The sequence below is a fragment of the Ammodytes marinus genome (genome assembly GCF_949987685.1).
Source record: "Ammodytes marinus genome assembly, chromosome: 7".
Classification (NCBI taxonomy): Eukaryota; Metazoa; Chordata; class Actinopteri; order Uranoscopiformes; family Ammodytidae; genus Ammodytes; species Ammodytes marinus.
Window position 1 is genome coordinate 24317871 of NC_137211.1, and position 13441 is coordinate 24331311.

Here is a 13441-nt window from a genome sequence, read left to right on the forward strand (position 1 = left end):
ATGCTGGGTGTACTTTAGGAGTATCCAGCAGAGTGCACTACATACTTCCAGTTGCCTTAAGCTGTTCACTATGCTTCAGGCAAACTTTCACAATGAAACTGATTATTTTGTTTTTTTGCTCTGTTCCTTTCAGGTGTGGTTCAGCAATCGAAGGGCCAGGTGGCGAAAGCAAGCGGGAGCCAATCAGCTAGCAGCATTCAACCACCTGTTGCCGGGTGGATTTCCTCCCACTGGAATGCCAACGATTCCTACGTACCAGCTGCAGGAGTCCAGCTACCAGTCCAACCCTTTGGGCCAAGGTAGAGAGCACATAACTATTTCCCATATACTGATAATATACAGATGAGTGATGCATGAAAGTAATCTCACCTGAAAGCTATGCTATGACCTGCTTCTCTTCATAGTCATATCCAAGATGTCTTAAGTCACGTTTAGCACAAAGACTTGTAGCTGAGGGGAAAACAGCTGTCATATTTACATGCTTGAGAAATGTAAGAGATGGATCTTTGTTAAAGGTGGAGGCAGTGATTCTAGAGGAATGGGTATGTTACTAGCTACAGTGGGCCCCTTTGTTTACCTACCCTTTGTTTTCATACCAGTTTACAGAGCCCATGGCTGTGTATTACTGTAACACTGGATTTTCTTTTCAGTGCACACACAGTACGGACAGGTAGCGGATCGTGAGGTGATTTAGACAAACAATGATTTTGACGACAAGCACTCTCTAAGAATCGCTTACTCTACCTTTAATTGAGGGTCCAGGGAGGTTTTGAGGAGGTATATCGCTTGGTGCTCAGCTATGGTGCTCTTTTGTGTTGCTCTCCAGACGTTAGTGGCACCCTTCACCGTCCCCAGCCGTTACCTCCGTCCACCATGCACCAGACTGGTCTGTCCAGCACAGACAGCAACTCAGCCTACGGTCTGCCCTCCAACCGCCACGGCTTCTCCAGCTACTCCGACTCCTTCATGAGCCCCTCAGCGCCCAGCAACCACGTCAACCCTGTCAGCAACGGACTCTCCCCACAGGTAAGGCCTGCTGCTGGACTACTGTGACATTTATGAACGAGGATAGGCACTCATTGTACCATTAACACCACCACTAATCAAGCAAAGTAGAACTGAACATTGACCTCATCAGTGTTGATCTGAAAGGTATATGACTGTAATCACAGTTATGCTCTGTTGCTTCTACATTTCGGTGGTTCAGCTTATACGCTGTGGTGCTTGGAGTTGAATGTCAGTTTCATCTGTGTGTGTTCAGTGTAGAACACAATACACAAGAATCATCCTTTAAATCAAGCATCTTCTTAAGTACTGTATGTGAATGGGACCTTCACAGCCACAACCTTCACATACAGGCTGTTTTCCTACATCATCATTGTATTACATAAATAGTATTACTGTACATGTTATTTCTGACTCACCAATGTTGACGCTTTCCTCGGTTGATTCATTGAACATCTTTCTGTGGATGTAAACATGTATGACCAGAACATGTTTTGTTCTAGAACAGTTCTAGAATGAGTGTTTTACTTTTCTGAAGGATAAGAAGATCTAGTGCTGCGTTGGCTGCACACGGCCCTGTGCTAGCGGGAGAATTAGAACAATAACATTATATTAATTTGATCCCCGATCCCTGAGTCTGTTCAATTAACTTCATTGTTCAACCCCATGGCTGCTAATGGAATCTGGTGTGAACTTTTAACCAGAAAGATGTTCAATTGGAGAACAAATCCTTTTTACTCTTCAGGGGAAAATATAAAAAAAATTGAATAATCTCACCGACTAATGACTTTGATAATTAACCTCAGACGACGTCTCTCATTTTGTAATGATGTTGCTGCACTATGCGAGGCCATTGAAAAGGAATAATACCATTTATGTCCAAAGCCAATGTTTGGTGCCAGTGCAAGCGTAGTGTGCCCTTCATGTAGAGAAGTGCCAACATAGGTTTTGATGGGTCTTGGATGGACATGACTTCCAATTAAGGGAATTGAATTCATGTCCTGTCACACACCAGTAATTCATGTTTGTCGGTCTATTAACAGTAACCACAATATTTACCAAACCTTAACTATACTGTAGTATCTGTACAAACGTATTAGTATGGTCTTAAAATGAACTAGCAACAAAAATGTTGGTCTGAACATGGCCCTGATTAGGTCTGCAGTTCAGTTTTCTGTGGACAAACAACATCAGTTTGTCATTTCATTGCTGGGAATCTAACTGTCTGTGCTATGGATCGTCACTTTAAAACACTAATCGCTGGATGGTAACTCAGCTGGTCTCACATTCACAAAGAGTCAGCAGCAGAAATGATGTGTCAATGTATTTGTGTGTCCACACTAACACGGAGGCGGGAGGGATTCCCCGTGTTATCCTGTCTTGGTCTCTGGAACAATAACCATTCCAAATGAGACTTTGCGCACTCAGGAGGGGGATTGTTCTCTTGTGGTAGAGAATAGATGACTGGCTCATATCAATACACATCACTGGCTGTAGAACATATTTGATGCAATGAGTCACAAAACACTGGGCAGTGCAGCTAACCCCAAGCAAACAGGAAACCCCCTTAACAAGCAGAAAATAAGATTAAAATGGTGTTTACCAGAGTTTGAATCAAATTCAGAACTACATTTGTCTGCAGTTACTCTCTTAGTGACGGTTGTTTTTTCAGAGCTGGTTGGATTGACTTCCCTCCGTGAGGATTTGGGGACAACAAAAAAAGAGATTTGCCGTTTCACTAGAGAGTGGGGGATAACAAAGGCATTTCCAAAGCTCATGTAGTTATTAATCATTCTGTCAGTGCTTAATCCTACATAAAGAAACCTGCATAAATATCAAGAGCCATGGCAGCCTTCCTTTATACTACAAACACCTGTCCCTGAACAAACTGAACAACACAGACCTGGTTTACATTAGGGATTACCATACAGTGTTCATTTATTTCTATACTGTGTATTTACTTACTTGGATCGTTGGGCTATCTCACCACAGGGAGATTTGGAATTTTTATTTAAATATTTAAGAGGAAAAATAATATTACCACAAATTCTACTTATTATTATGAAAGTGTTTTTACAGTATTTTCTAAATATATCTGTATTGCTGTTATTTAGTTTCACTCATTATAAAATGATATTGCTTTATTATCTCACAACAAAAGCACCCGCCTAGCAAAATTACATTACAACACTCCCACATATAATACAATGCATTATAGACACATTACTGATCTCAAACAATGAATTAAATTAAACTCTTTGAAGAACATAATGCACGCCTTCTGGCCAATGTGAATTTTGTTCCAGAGCCACAAAAATGGCAGCAGGAAAATAACCACCAAAATCCTCCTGTACAGTTTTTCAGGTATATTTACGAGCTTAAAGGAAAGGGACGCTTTTTACCATCCACTTTTATACACTAGGATAGAGCTCCCCGACATATAGATTGACTGTGGAAGAAATCCAATCAAATTTAAATCAAAACAGCTCCGGTATATTCATTTGATTGAAACAGTGTTCATTCCTGACATGAAAATGCATCTGCTAGTGAATGCCACTGCGTTCCGTGTTTATTGTCCTCGCAGTCTATTCTGAACGGCTCCTTGAGTCTCAGCTGAAGCTTTTTTTTTCCCATTATGGGTTCACTGCCGTTGACCCTTTCATCATGTTCCCAGGCATTTACATGAGATAACAATGTAGGCAGAATTTCCTAAGATCCCACTTCAAAAAATTATGCAGGAAAGACCATGTGCCGTATACCGTCTGACAGGCAATAATTCAATTTGAAAGAGCTATATTGCATTTGGAATGTAATTCACGCAAGCCATTTCGTCGCCTCCTCCTCTCCAATTGAATGGTGACAGAATTAAAGAGTCTGACTTTCATGTGGAGATGTGGAGCGTGTGCAGCCAATTCCACGTCTTATTGACAGAAAGACAAAAATGACAGAAGGGAACGCCATGCCTGTGCAATGCCACTGCATGTGTAAATAGAAAGCCTTTTCACAGCTCCACCAGCTAGAGTTGATAACCCCCCCCCCCCTTCACCACTAAGAAAGCCTGCAAAAAATAAAGCTTGTTTTTTTTAAACCACACTTTTCTTTTGACAAATTCCCATGAATCTATTTTGCTTCAGATCCCTCTGAGTTGGTGGGGGGGGGGAATATATTTTTCCTTCAGTCAGACAGTCAGTGGATGCCGGACCAACTAATCCGTTTCTGCTGTCAGGTCAAGACCACTTAGTGACCTGCCACTGAAGATGAAACTATTACTTCCCACAGTGACCCCCCCTCCCCACCCCCCCAAACACATCAACATATCACAGCAAGGAAAAAGAAGCAGCGCTCATTTCTCCTCATTTCCTCTCTCCGGTTTGTTGTGAGCGGAAGATTTAGCCTGCTTTGGAATGGTGGAGCTCTCTGGCTCGCTATTTGATGTTCGGGGTGAGAGAGAGAGAGAGAGAGAGAGAGAGAGAGGGGGGAGAGAGAGAGAGGGAGAGAGAGAGAGAGCGGGCGGGCGGGTAAGGATAGAATGGAGTGGGTTTCAGTGTTGGGGGATCAGAGCTGCTTTGGTTCTCCAGCTCTGTCTCTTTGATCCATATCCCCAGGCCTGCCTGCCTGCCTGCCTCGCTAACTCAGGCCTCTGCTCGTGATTCCTGACAACTGTCGGCCTGAGATAAGGAGGTGGGGTGGGTTGGGGGGGCTCTCCTACACTCCACCCCCCATCTCTTCACCCCCCCCCCCCCCCACACACACACACACACACACACACACACACACACACACTACACTGCACCACTACCACATACATTTCCATTTACAGTAACAACCTATTTTTTTTTAAAGAAATCAATGAGAAAAGGAAATGTGTTGACTTATATTTAAATGGTCTCAGCACAGAGGAACCCCCAACCCCTCCCTTAAAAATATATAAATAAATGTAATTATAAATATATAAATATGAATTAAAAGCGCCCCCATCCCTCTGCCCATCCTCCTGCATCCCCCCTAAGTTCATAATGTGTTGACACGGCTGTGTGCACCTGCATGTCAATGAGTGCGGCGCCCTAATATTAGTCTCAGCTGCTATTAAAAATGTTGCTGGTACTAAGCCCTTTGACTGGGCACGCTGTCAACTGGCACGCTCCCATGTCAACAAATCAAAAAGGATGAGCACATATATTTACATCACTCCCATAATGAGGAATGGAGTGGGGGCGAGGGGGTTAGAGGGGGGTTGATGTTAATTAGAAATCGTCTGAAAAACAGATGCAGCTTCGGTTTGGCAAGAATTGACGCAAGGAGCTTTATAGCACATAAATAAAAAAAATATATAAATAAAAGACAAGACCTACTCAAGAAAGCTGCCAGAAAAGCAGGGGAATTTAAATCATATACCCTCTGATGGAATGTTTGTAGGATATATTTTTTTCCCTTATTTATCACTCGGTGAGTGTTCTCCTCTCCTCCTCCTCCTCCTCCCTCCATGGTAAACTAAACAGAGCCCAGGGTGCAGTCTGACTGACTGAGTGGGTAGAGAAAGTGTTAAGCCCCTTCTGGTTCATGTGGTTTGGATGAAATGTAGGCGTTGACTCTGGCTGCAGTGCACTAACAACTACAACCTGACACTCACATCTGCCGTTTCATGTGTGCAAACAGTTTTGTTACCAACACTTTGTATCCTGACCACAGCGAATACTTAGTTCTGATTGGCCAGCGGGTGTGCATTATTTCCGGTTACCGTCACATATCTGAAGTGGTTTCTCGTTCAGTGTTGAAAACCATTGATGCATTTTCAATAATAGAAATAAAAAACAGTTGAAATGGTAGAATAGGCCCATACACCTTTAGGTTCTTTACATATGTGACTAAAGCAGAGTTGTGTCAAAATAGTCCTATTGGCGTCATCTTACTATAACCTATATTCTTTGGTGTTTTAATATTGGATCATTGTGACTTAGTGGTATTGGTGGATCTAAGAGTGCCCCAAAAATCATATTTACTCATTCTTTTAAGATTGCTAATCGGAAAATATGTAGATAAAAAACAGGGAAACTTTCAATCAAATGTCCTGTTGTGGGAAACAATTGCAACCACCTTCCACATCCAATGGCCCGTCACAGTCTTTTATTAACCTTTGTCAAAAAAAAAAGATTCACCACACTGAAGAAAGTACATAGTGTCAAAGCCTTGTTTCTTGTGCAGATGCAGGTCCACAATGCTGCCTATTTCACAGCTCTGAAGATATTGGTGTGTTGTGCTTTAACGGTTACTTTGGCTGTTGCAAGGCAAAACAAGTATTCCTCTCACAAGAAAAAGGGATATTCAGTCTGTTTGAAGGCATGTCGCTGCCCGTCTCTCTGCGATGCATTCAGGGACCCAGCTGCCTGCTGTGTGCGGCGGCGCTCTGCCTGTCAGCCTCCAGCTGAGAGCCATCTCTCTGTTTATTTACATGTGATTATGGCGAGGCGGGGCAGATATTAACTCTGTCAGCTGCCGTTGGACCTGACATCCCTCAATACGCCAACGTCCCACTGCTTTAGCAAACAGCTCCGGTCTGACCCATGCCCGCTCCCATACAGAGCCTAATGGCCTGACATCATCAAAGGTTAACAGTTTGTTCAAATGATAGTGGAGGTCGTGCGGGAGGGAAAATAAGTGTGTTGTGAGGATGAATTTACTGAGTTTGAGGCATTCATTGAAACATTGAGATTTCAGCAGTGGTTGAGCCTGTTTCTTTTTAAGAACAGAATTTGAGATCTGAAGTAAAAAAAACAATAAAGAAACCACACAAAAAGTATTCAGAAAAGGTTAAGGTTATAGCTAATATTACTCTAATATTACATAGTCTGAAATAGAGGCATCATAAAAGACCATGTTAACACAATGAGTTGAGGTTGGAATTATCTGGAATATAATGGCGAACATGGTAATGGAATTTTCTTGCACTCATTTTAAATTGTAGGTCTGGAATGTGCCACTGAAATCATTATACAACTTTAATTACAACCAGTGATTACATAGAACAATTTAAAAAGAGAAGCAATTATCACTTTAGGAAATATGTAATTATAACAATTAAATGGTGAATTATACCATTAATAATTATAATTATTAATTCATCTCCCGACATCTGTCCTTAATTATAATGTAATAAAAATAAATTCCTGTTATTTCTACTTTAATTGGTATTTCTATCGGGGTTAAAGTGCCAGCAGTGAATTCTTACTCCATCTGCAGTTGTTTCACATAAAAAACGAGCAGAAAAGGAGAAAATAGTTTCATTTGAGCCATTGCATTGCTTTTAATACGAAACATCTTTGCAGGAAGTGTTGTGATAACTGACAATACCTTACCATTCACCAAACAAACAAACAAACAAAAATCAAGTCAAGTCATGTCAAGTCAAGTCAACTAGAGTACACGAGTGAATGGGAACAGTTTAGACTGACACTTGTGGACCTTGAATTGAGCTGAGGGGCTGAACTGTCAACTTTAATGAGTTCTTAGTACTACTTTCAACAACGTACCATATTCCATGGTGGTATTCACAGGGACAGGCTGAGGTCACTAGTATTTCTCTCTTCTTATCTCAGGTAGGGTGATATCATATGTTACTTGCAGTTCAGTCAGGTTATTATGAATGCATGTGTGTGTTGCTGCAGCTCTGTATGTTATATATTTTGTTCTCCCTCATGGCAATTGACTTTGATTTCTGCTTTCATCACTGATGGGGGTGTTCGGGATTTTCAGGATTACAGCCTCTTACAAAAAAACCCACATCTGCTTATAGTGAATTAAGCTGATTGCATAATTACCTCTGATTGCATCAGATACTCTGCATTCAACACTTGACGTGCTCAATGTGCTTTGCAATTACTGTCTGACTCACGATTCCATGCAAAGATATACAGTGATTGATCTGGTCTGACACCACAATCATGTCACCATCACCATCAGCCTTAATCCCAGTCGCTGCATCCACCCACACACAGCAGAAGCTCAAGCTAACACCGTGAGGTAAATCATAATGAAGTGACGCTTGAAAGGCAAATATCATACACTTGAGCAGTAAAGGTTAACATCAAGAATGAGTTAACCTGCATTTGTCACTCTGATCTTTCTATTTGGACCATCTTGGCATGGTCCAACACTGTTAACTGACTTTTCTTGTTTCTGATTGGCTGACGTATTTGCAAAGTATATCTTTAGTAACTTTAAATTGCTCGATACCTTAACCTATGCACTATTAGTAGAAACTAAATGTGTTTATAGCTGTTCCAATGGGCATCATAGAATGCGTTCTGTTTGTACAGATGGTGTGTGAATATGAGAGACAAGTTTATACCACCTCCACACACCTGACCAGTCCCTGTGTGAAGTTACTAAAGATGTTGGAAACGTTTCCCACCAATTCTGACATGGGACAGACGTGAAGGGAGGAGGGTTTGAAGACTTTTTTTAGGGCATGTTGTCACCTTAAGCCATTCACATACACTACCTGATGTTGTTATAGCACCCTGAAGTCCCAGTTTATCCTTCAGCTCGCTATTTTGAAATATAGATTAATACTAAGCTCCAAGCTGAGCTGAGTAATGTTGGGGGGGGGGTAGCGTTTTAAGAAGATTCTAGTGAGAGGCCGAAGAACTGATGTGAATGTAGGAGATGGTAATGTGTGGCTCAGAGATAACCTTAGCATATCTCCACAACTCTCTCATCTCTTCATCTGTTGAAGTCTCCTCACACTGTTTGAGATGGAGGCTTATCAACTTATCCACTGTTTGTTGTGTGTGTGTGTGTGTGTGTGTGTGTGTGTGTGTGTGTGTGTGTGTGTGTGTTAGATTTCACTACCTCTCTACCTTTGAGTGCAGGAGTAACCTTGAGGCACATACAGCATATCCTTTATGCCCCCATAACCGCATAAACTGTAGGCTACCTCAATTTTATTCTGTAAAAAAACTACATGTACTATAGTGCAATGATGCTATCAGCAATTGAATTAAAACATCTAATATCAGCATTGTGGTGTGAGTTATTAGCTTGTATTTATCTTCCCCCTCTTTAATATACTGTTTTAATTGTTCTGATATCTAGCAGCATCCTCATACTTCAGTTATGAAATAGGGGAGTATAATGTCCAAAAGAATGGTGACCAAAACCACTGGAAATAAAAAAAATATTTAAAAAGAAAAAATATGTATTTTTCTGTGTGGATATATGCCCTGACACACTGTGCTTATTCATATTCAGAAAAGGTGTGTTGCTGTGCAAACATTCTGACACAAGTGGATACCTTGTGGATACTGTGTCTCTCTCTCTCTCTCTCTCTCTCTCTCTCTCTCTCTCTCTCTCTCTCTCTCTCTCTCTCTCTCTCTCTCTCTCTGTTTTAAAAGGCCCTGCATTAGCTCCTGGCTACAGTATCTGTAAAGAAGAAGTGCTATCAGTGGGCTGCAGCTGCATGGAGCAAACTGAGTTTAGAAAGCAACAAAGACGAGTGTTTCCTCTGACACAAGCTTAAACAAAACGAGGCTTCATTAGAACAGCTGGGCACATTTAAAATGATTTAAAAAGGCAAACGCTTTGTTTATTCATCTTAAGGGATGCATATTGTCTTCTTTTACACATCAAAATTCTTCACGTGCTTCTTTAAAATGTAAAAAATTAATCACATTAATTCACATTTATATTTATCTAGTGTCCATATACCATACTATACCCAATTTTATTTTTTCCCAATGACTTGCGGGACAACTATTTTGTGGCACAGTAATGACAGAAGGACACTCTCAGAAGGAAAATGAATACGGGTATTTTATAAATGATTAACCATTCCTTTAATACATTACTGTAAAACCATCAGTGTCTTAGACTGACCTTGCTGTATTGATCGTGACTGGGTTCAATGGCCTCAAAGTATCATCTCAAAGTCAATCTTTTTAACACAATATATCCTAATATGTGTGCGAAGAATATACATTTCAGGCCATAATCAAGCTCACAATACTCAGGCTCTTCTCTGACACCGGGAGGAATCCTGGTGATTTCTGTACATTTCAGTTGCCCATGTATTTCACCCCCACTTCCAAATCACTTGTCCTTGAAGTCAGTGAGTTTATGCTAAATATTAAGATCTGAAAAACGTCCACTTTCATGTAGCACAAAGGGCGGCTCTGCAGTGACAGGTCACCTCCTTGTTGCCCTGAATAGAAGCGTGTCAGGCTGCTGGAAGCCCCTCACCTCCTCGCTAAAGTCACACTCTGACATCTCCTGGGGTCCTGGCAGCTCTACTTCTCTACCTATACCACATTTTCTCTCTCCTCCTGTCTCTCCCTCTCTTTTTTCTCCGAAGTTAACCACCATTTCCAGGCTAACCAGGTTTACAAAGGTTTAAGAAAGGGTTGAAAATATTATTTCTCAAAGCTATGATACATGATAAATGTTTGTGAATCTTCACTGGATGTGTGACTAAAATTCCCAGTTTCCCTGAAGGTAGCACTTCAGAATAAAAGACAAAAAATGTATCCTCTGGGGAGAATGTACATGTTATCAGCAAATGTGAGGGCAATCCACCTGTTGAGAGCTCAGGTGATCAACAGAATGATTACACATGACAGTCATAGCAGTGTATCAAAGTGTTGAATAGAAGAAGCCTGCTTAAAGAATCCTTCCTCTCCTCTGTGTGTTTGCAGGTGATGAGCATCCTGAGTAACCCCAGTGGCGTCTCCTCACAGCAGCAACACGACTTCTCCATCTCCCCGCTCCACAGCGCTCTGGACTCTCCCTCTAACGGCCTGTCAGCCAGCTGCAGCCAGCGCTCAGCAGAGGGCTCCATCAAGACAGTGGACAGCCTGCCCTCCTCCCAGTCCTACTGCCACCCCACATACAGCACCTCCAGCTACAGCATGGACCCCGCTGTGGCCGCCGGATACCAGTACAGTCAATATGGACAGAGTGAGTCCAGCTACCTCTGATTGAAACAGAAACAGTAAGACATAAACCGTGTTGGGATTCACTAACTGACGTAGCACCGTTCATTCAGTCAATGAGTGACTTGGGGTTTAATGTTGTAGCGGTTCATCTGGAATTCACATTTATTCATAGACAATTGCTGTGGCACAGAAATACCAAATGGTCCACTCAACCTCTCTTTCCCACAGTAAGCAGTCCAATAGGACTTAAGGGACTTTTATATAGGGTGTTAATATATAGTAAAACATAATAATAAAATAACTCTGATGCTGTAATTGATCCTCTGCGACGTGACGTTGGTGGTTGGGCTGCAGCCCTCCATTCCCATCTCTCCCTCCTGCAGACAGAGTTAACAGTTTACCTCAGACATTTGACTCGTCTCTTGTTCTATTGCAGGAAGCTCCTGACAGATTAAAGTACATAGTGTCAAAATAGTTGAGGCGTGTGAGCGTGTGTGTTTTTGTGCATGTGTGTTAGAGTGTGTGTTATCAGATAGGCTCTATCTGGGAGGCAGAGGACTCTCGACAGGGATTTAAGGTATAAACCTGGTTGACAGGAAAAACAGCTCCCTTTAGAGGGGCCTCGCTAAACCCTTGTGAAACACAAACACACACACACACACTGCTCCCCCACTAGCTGTCTGGGTAACTGGCATCTTGGCAGACAGACCTGCCCACCCATAGGTGCTCTTGATTGATAGCTTCCTTTCTGTGCGTGCTAGCATCCTAACTGACACGCCTTACTTATCCCCCCCCCTCGCAAACACACACACACACACACACACACACACACACACACACACACACACACACACACACACACACACACACACACACACACACACACCAGATAGCCACAACACACACACACCAAAACACACCATGTCTCGTCACATCTGTTGTCAGCCCTCCTATAAAAGAGAAGTTATCACCAGCTGAACCAGGGAGGGGCCTCATCCACCACTCTAAGAGTAAAATATGATGAGCGTTAATGCCAGCTTTCTAAGAGCTGTAGTTATTCTACAGACTACCTGTCCGTCTATCTCTCTGTCTGTGAAGCCCAAAGGATGGCTGCCTTTGTCCGTCTGTCAAACACTGTGTTCTCTTGTCAGTCAGTGTGACTGGACGTACAATAAGATACATGTTAAACGATAAGTATAGTGATATTCTATATAATAATTATTGTCAATACATCACATTTTCAGATCCAAACCAACACTGAATGTATTTGCCCAGTATTAAATCCGAATGTACAGAAACATATGAAGGGGTTAAATAAGTTTACTTTATTAATGTTACTGATAGATTAAAATAGTATTTTTTAATCATACCAGATTTATCTTTTACCTTGCATCCCACTGGGAGAAGCACCCAACACATTTGCCTTTTTCCACGCCAATTGAATACATATGTTTACATGTTGTGATACTGTTGGACGTATTGAAAGATTTTAAATTCAATTCAAACAAAAAATAAGAAATTGGGAAAAAAATGAAAAGTTGAATAGTTTTCTATCAGCTCATCATTAACTCTCCCTCCTGTCTCTGTTTCCTCTCCAGCGGCGGTGGATTACCTGGCGAAGAACGTGGGTCTGTCCAGTCAGCGCAGGATGAAGCTGACCGATCACTCAGCTGTACTGGGACTGCTGCAGGTGGAGACTGGCCAGGCCTACTAGCACTCACCTCCTCATCTCAAACAACATGACACCCGGGCACACCAGCACAACTCACACCTCCTGCTACCATCCATACCAATCTCCCAGAGAGAATATGTATGTGTGTGTGTGTGTGTGTGAGAGAGAGAGAAAGAGTCACAGCCATACTTTATCTTATCGTATTGTTTCTCCAGGGTTTATGGATTGAATTATGCAGCTGTCCAAGCTTTAAACATTCCCCATGGGACCAATCCACAACAAGGATTTCCACTGTTTTTTTTTTGTTCATGTTGCACAACATTTTGTAGACAGCATCAGAGTGATTTAACTTTACTGGATACTAGTGATGTAAACAATTACTACGTGACCCTGAACCAATCCATTTAGACTGAGTATAACTTATGACCTGCTATTTGAAGCCTGGGGACCACAAGTGATTTCAGGTGCTTTCCAAAAATGTCTGTCCACATTGATGCAGATGAATAGTAGCAGCAATGACAGCTCTTTTCTGTGGGTCAGCAGACAACAAAGTGATGCATTTCAGTTCTCAATGCATTTCAGTCCTTCAGTCAGACAAAAAGCCAAGTACAATTTATTTTGCCTCAATGCATGGCACTCACTGTTTTAGCCACCCCTTACCCTCCATGATCACTGAGATTGTGTTTCATTCAATGACATCGTTTTTTCTGTGTTGTGTTGTCAGACAACCGCACGTGTGATTTGATTACGGCTCATGGACGCTACCTCAAACTCAAGTCTGCTGTACTTGTGATTTCTGCCAAACAATATAATATATTCAGCTGCTGTCTTTAAGAAG

At 41.9% G+C, this 13441-nt stretch overlaps 1 protein-coding gene across 2 annotated transcripts in view; it reads left to right on the forward strand.

Annotated features, from left to right (window-relative positions):
- The window catches only part of LOC307253310 (paired box protein Pax-7-like), a gene marked incomplete at both ends in the record, with an annotated part of 41582 nt that extends 28937 nt beyond the window's left edge, over positions 1-12645 (forward strand). For both annotated transcript variants that reach the window (XM_080031292.1, XM_080031293.1), the window contains 4 exons: positions 134-299; positions 827-1026; positions 10692-10953; positions 12530-12645. In XM_080031292.1, the coding sequence (XP_079887418.1) occupies positions 134-299; positions 827-1026; positions 10692-10953; positions 12530-12645 (744 nt within the window). The remainder of the gene's footprint in view (positions 1-133; positions 300-826; positions 1027-10691; positions 10954-12529) is intronic.
- Between the last annotated feature and the right edge of the window lie 796 nt (positions 12646-13441).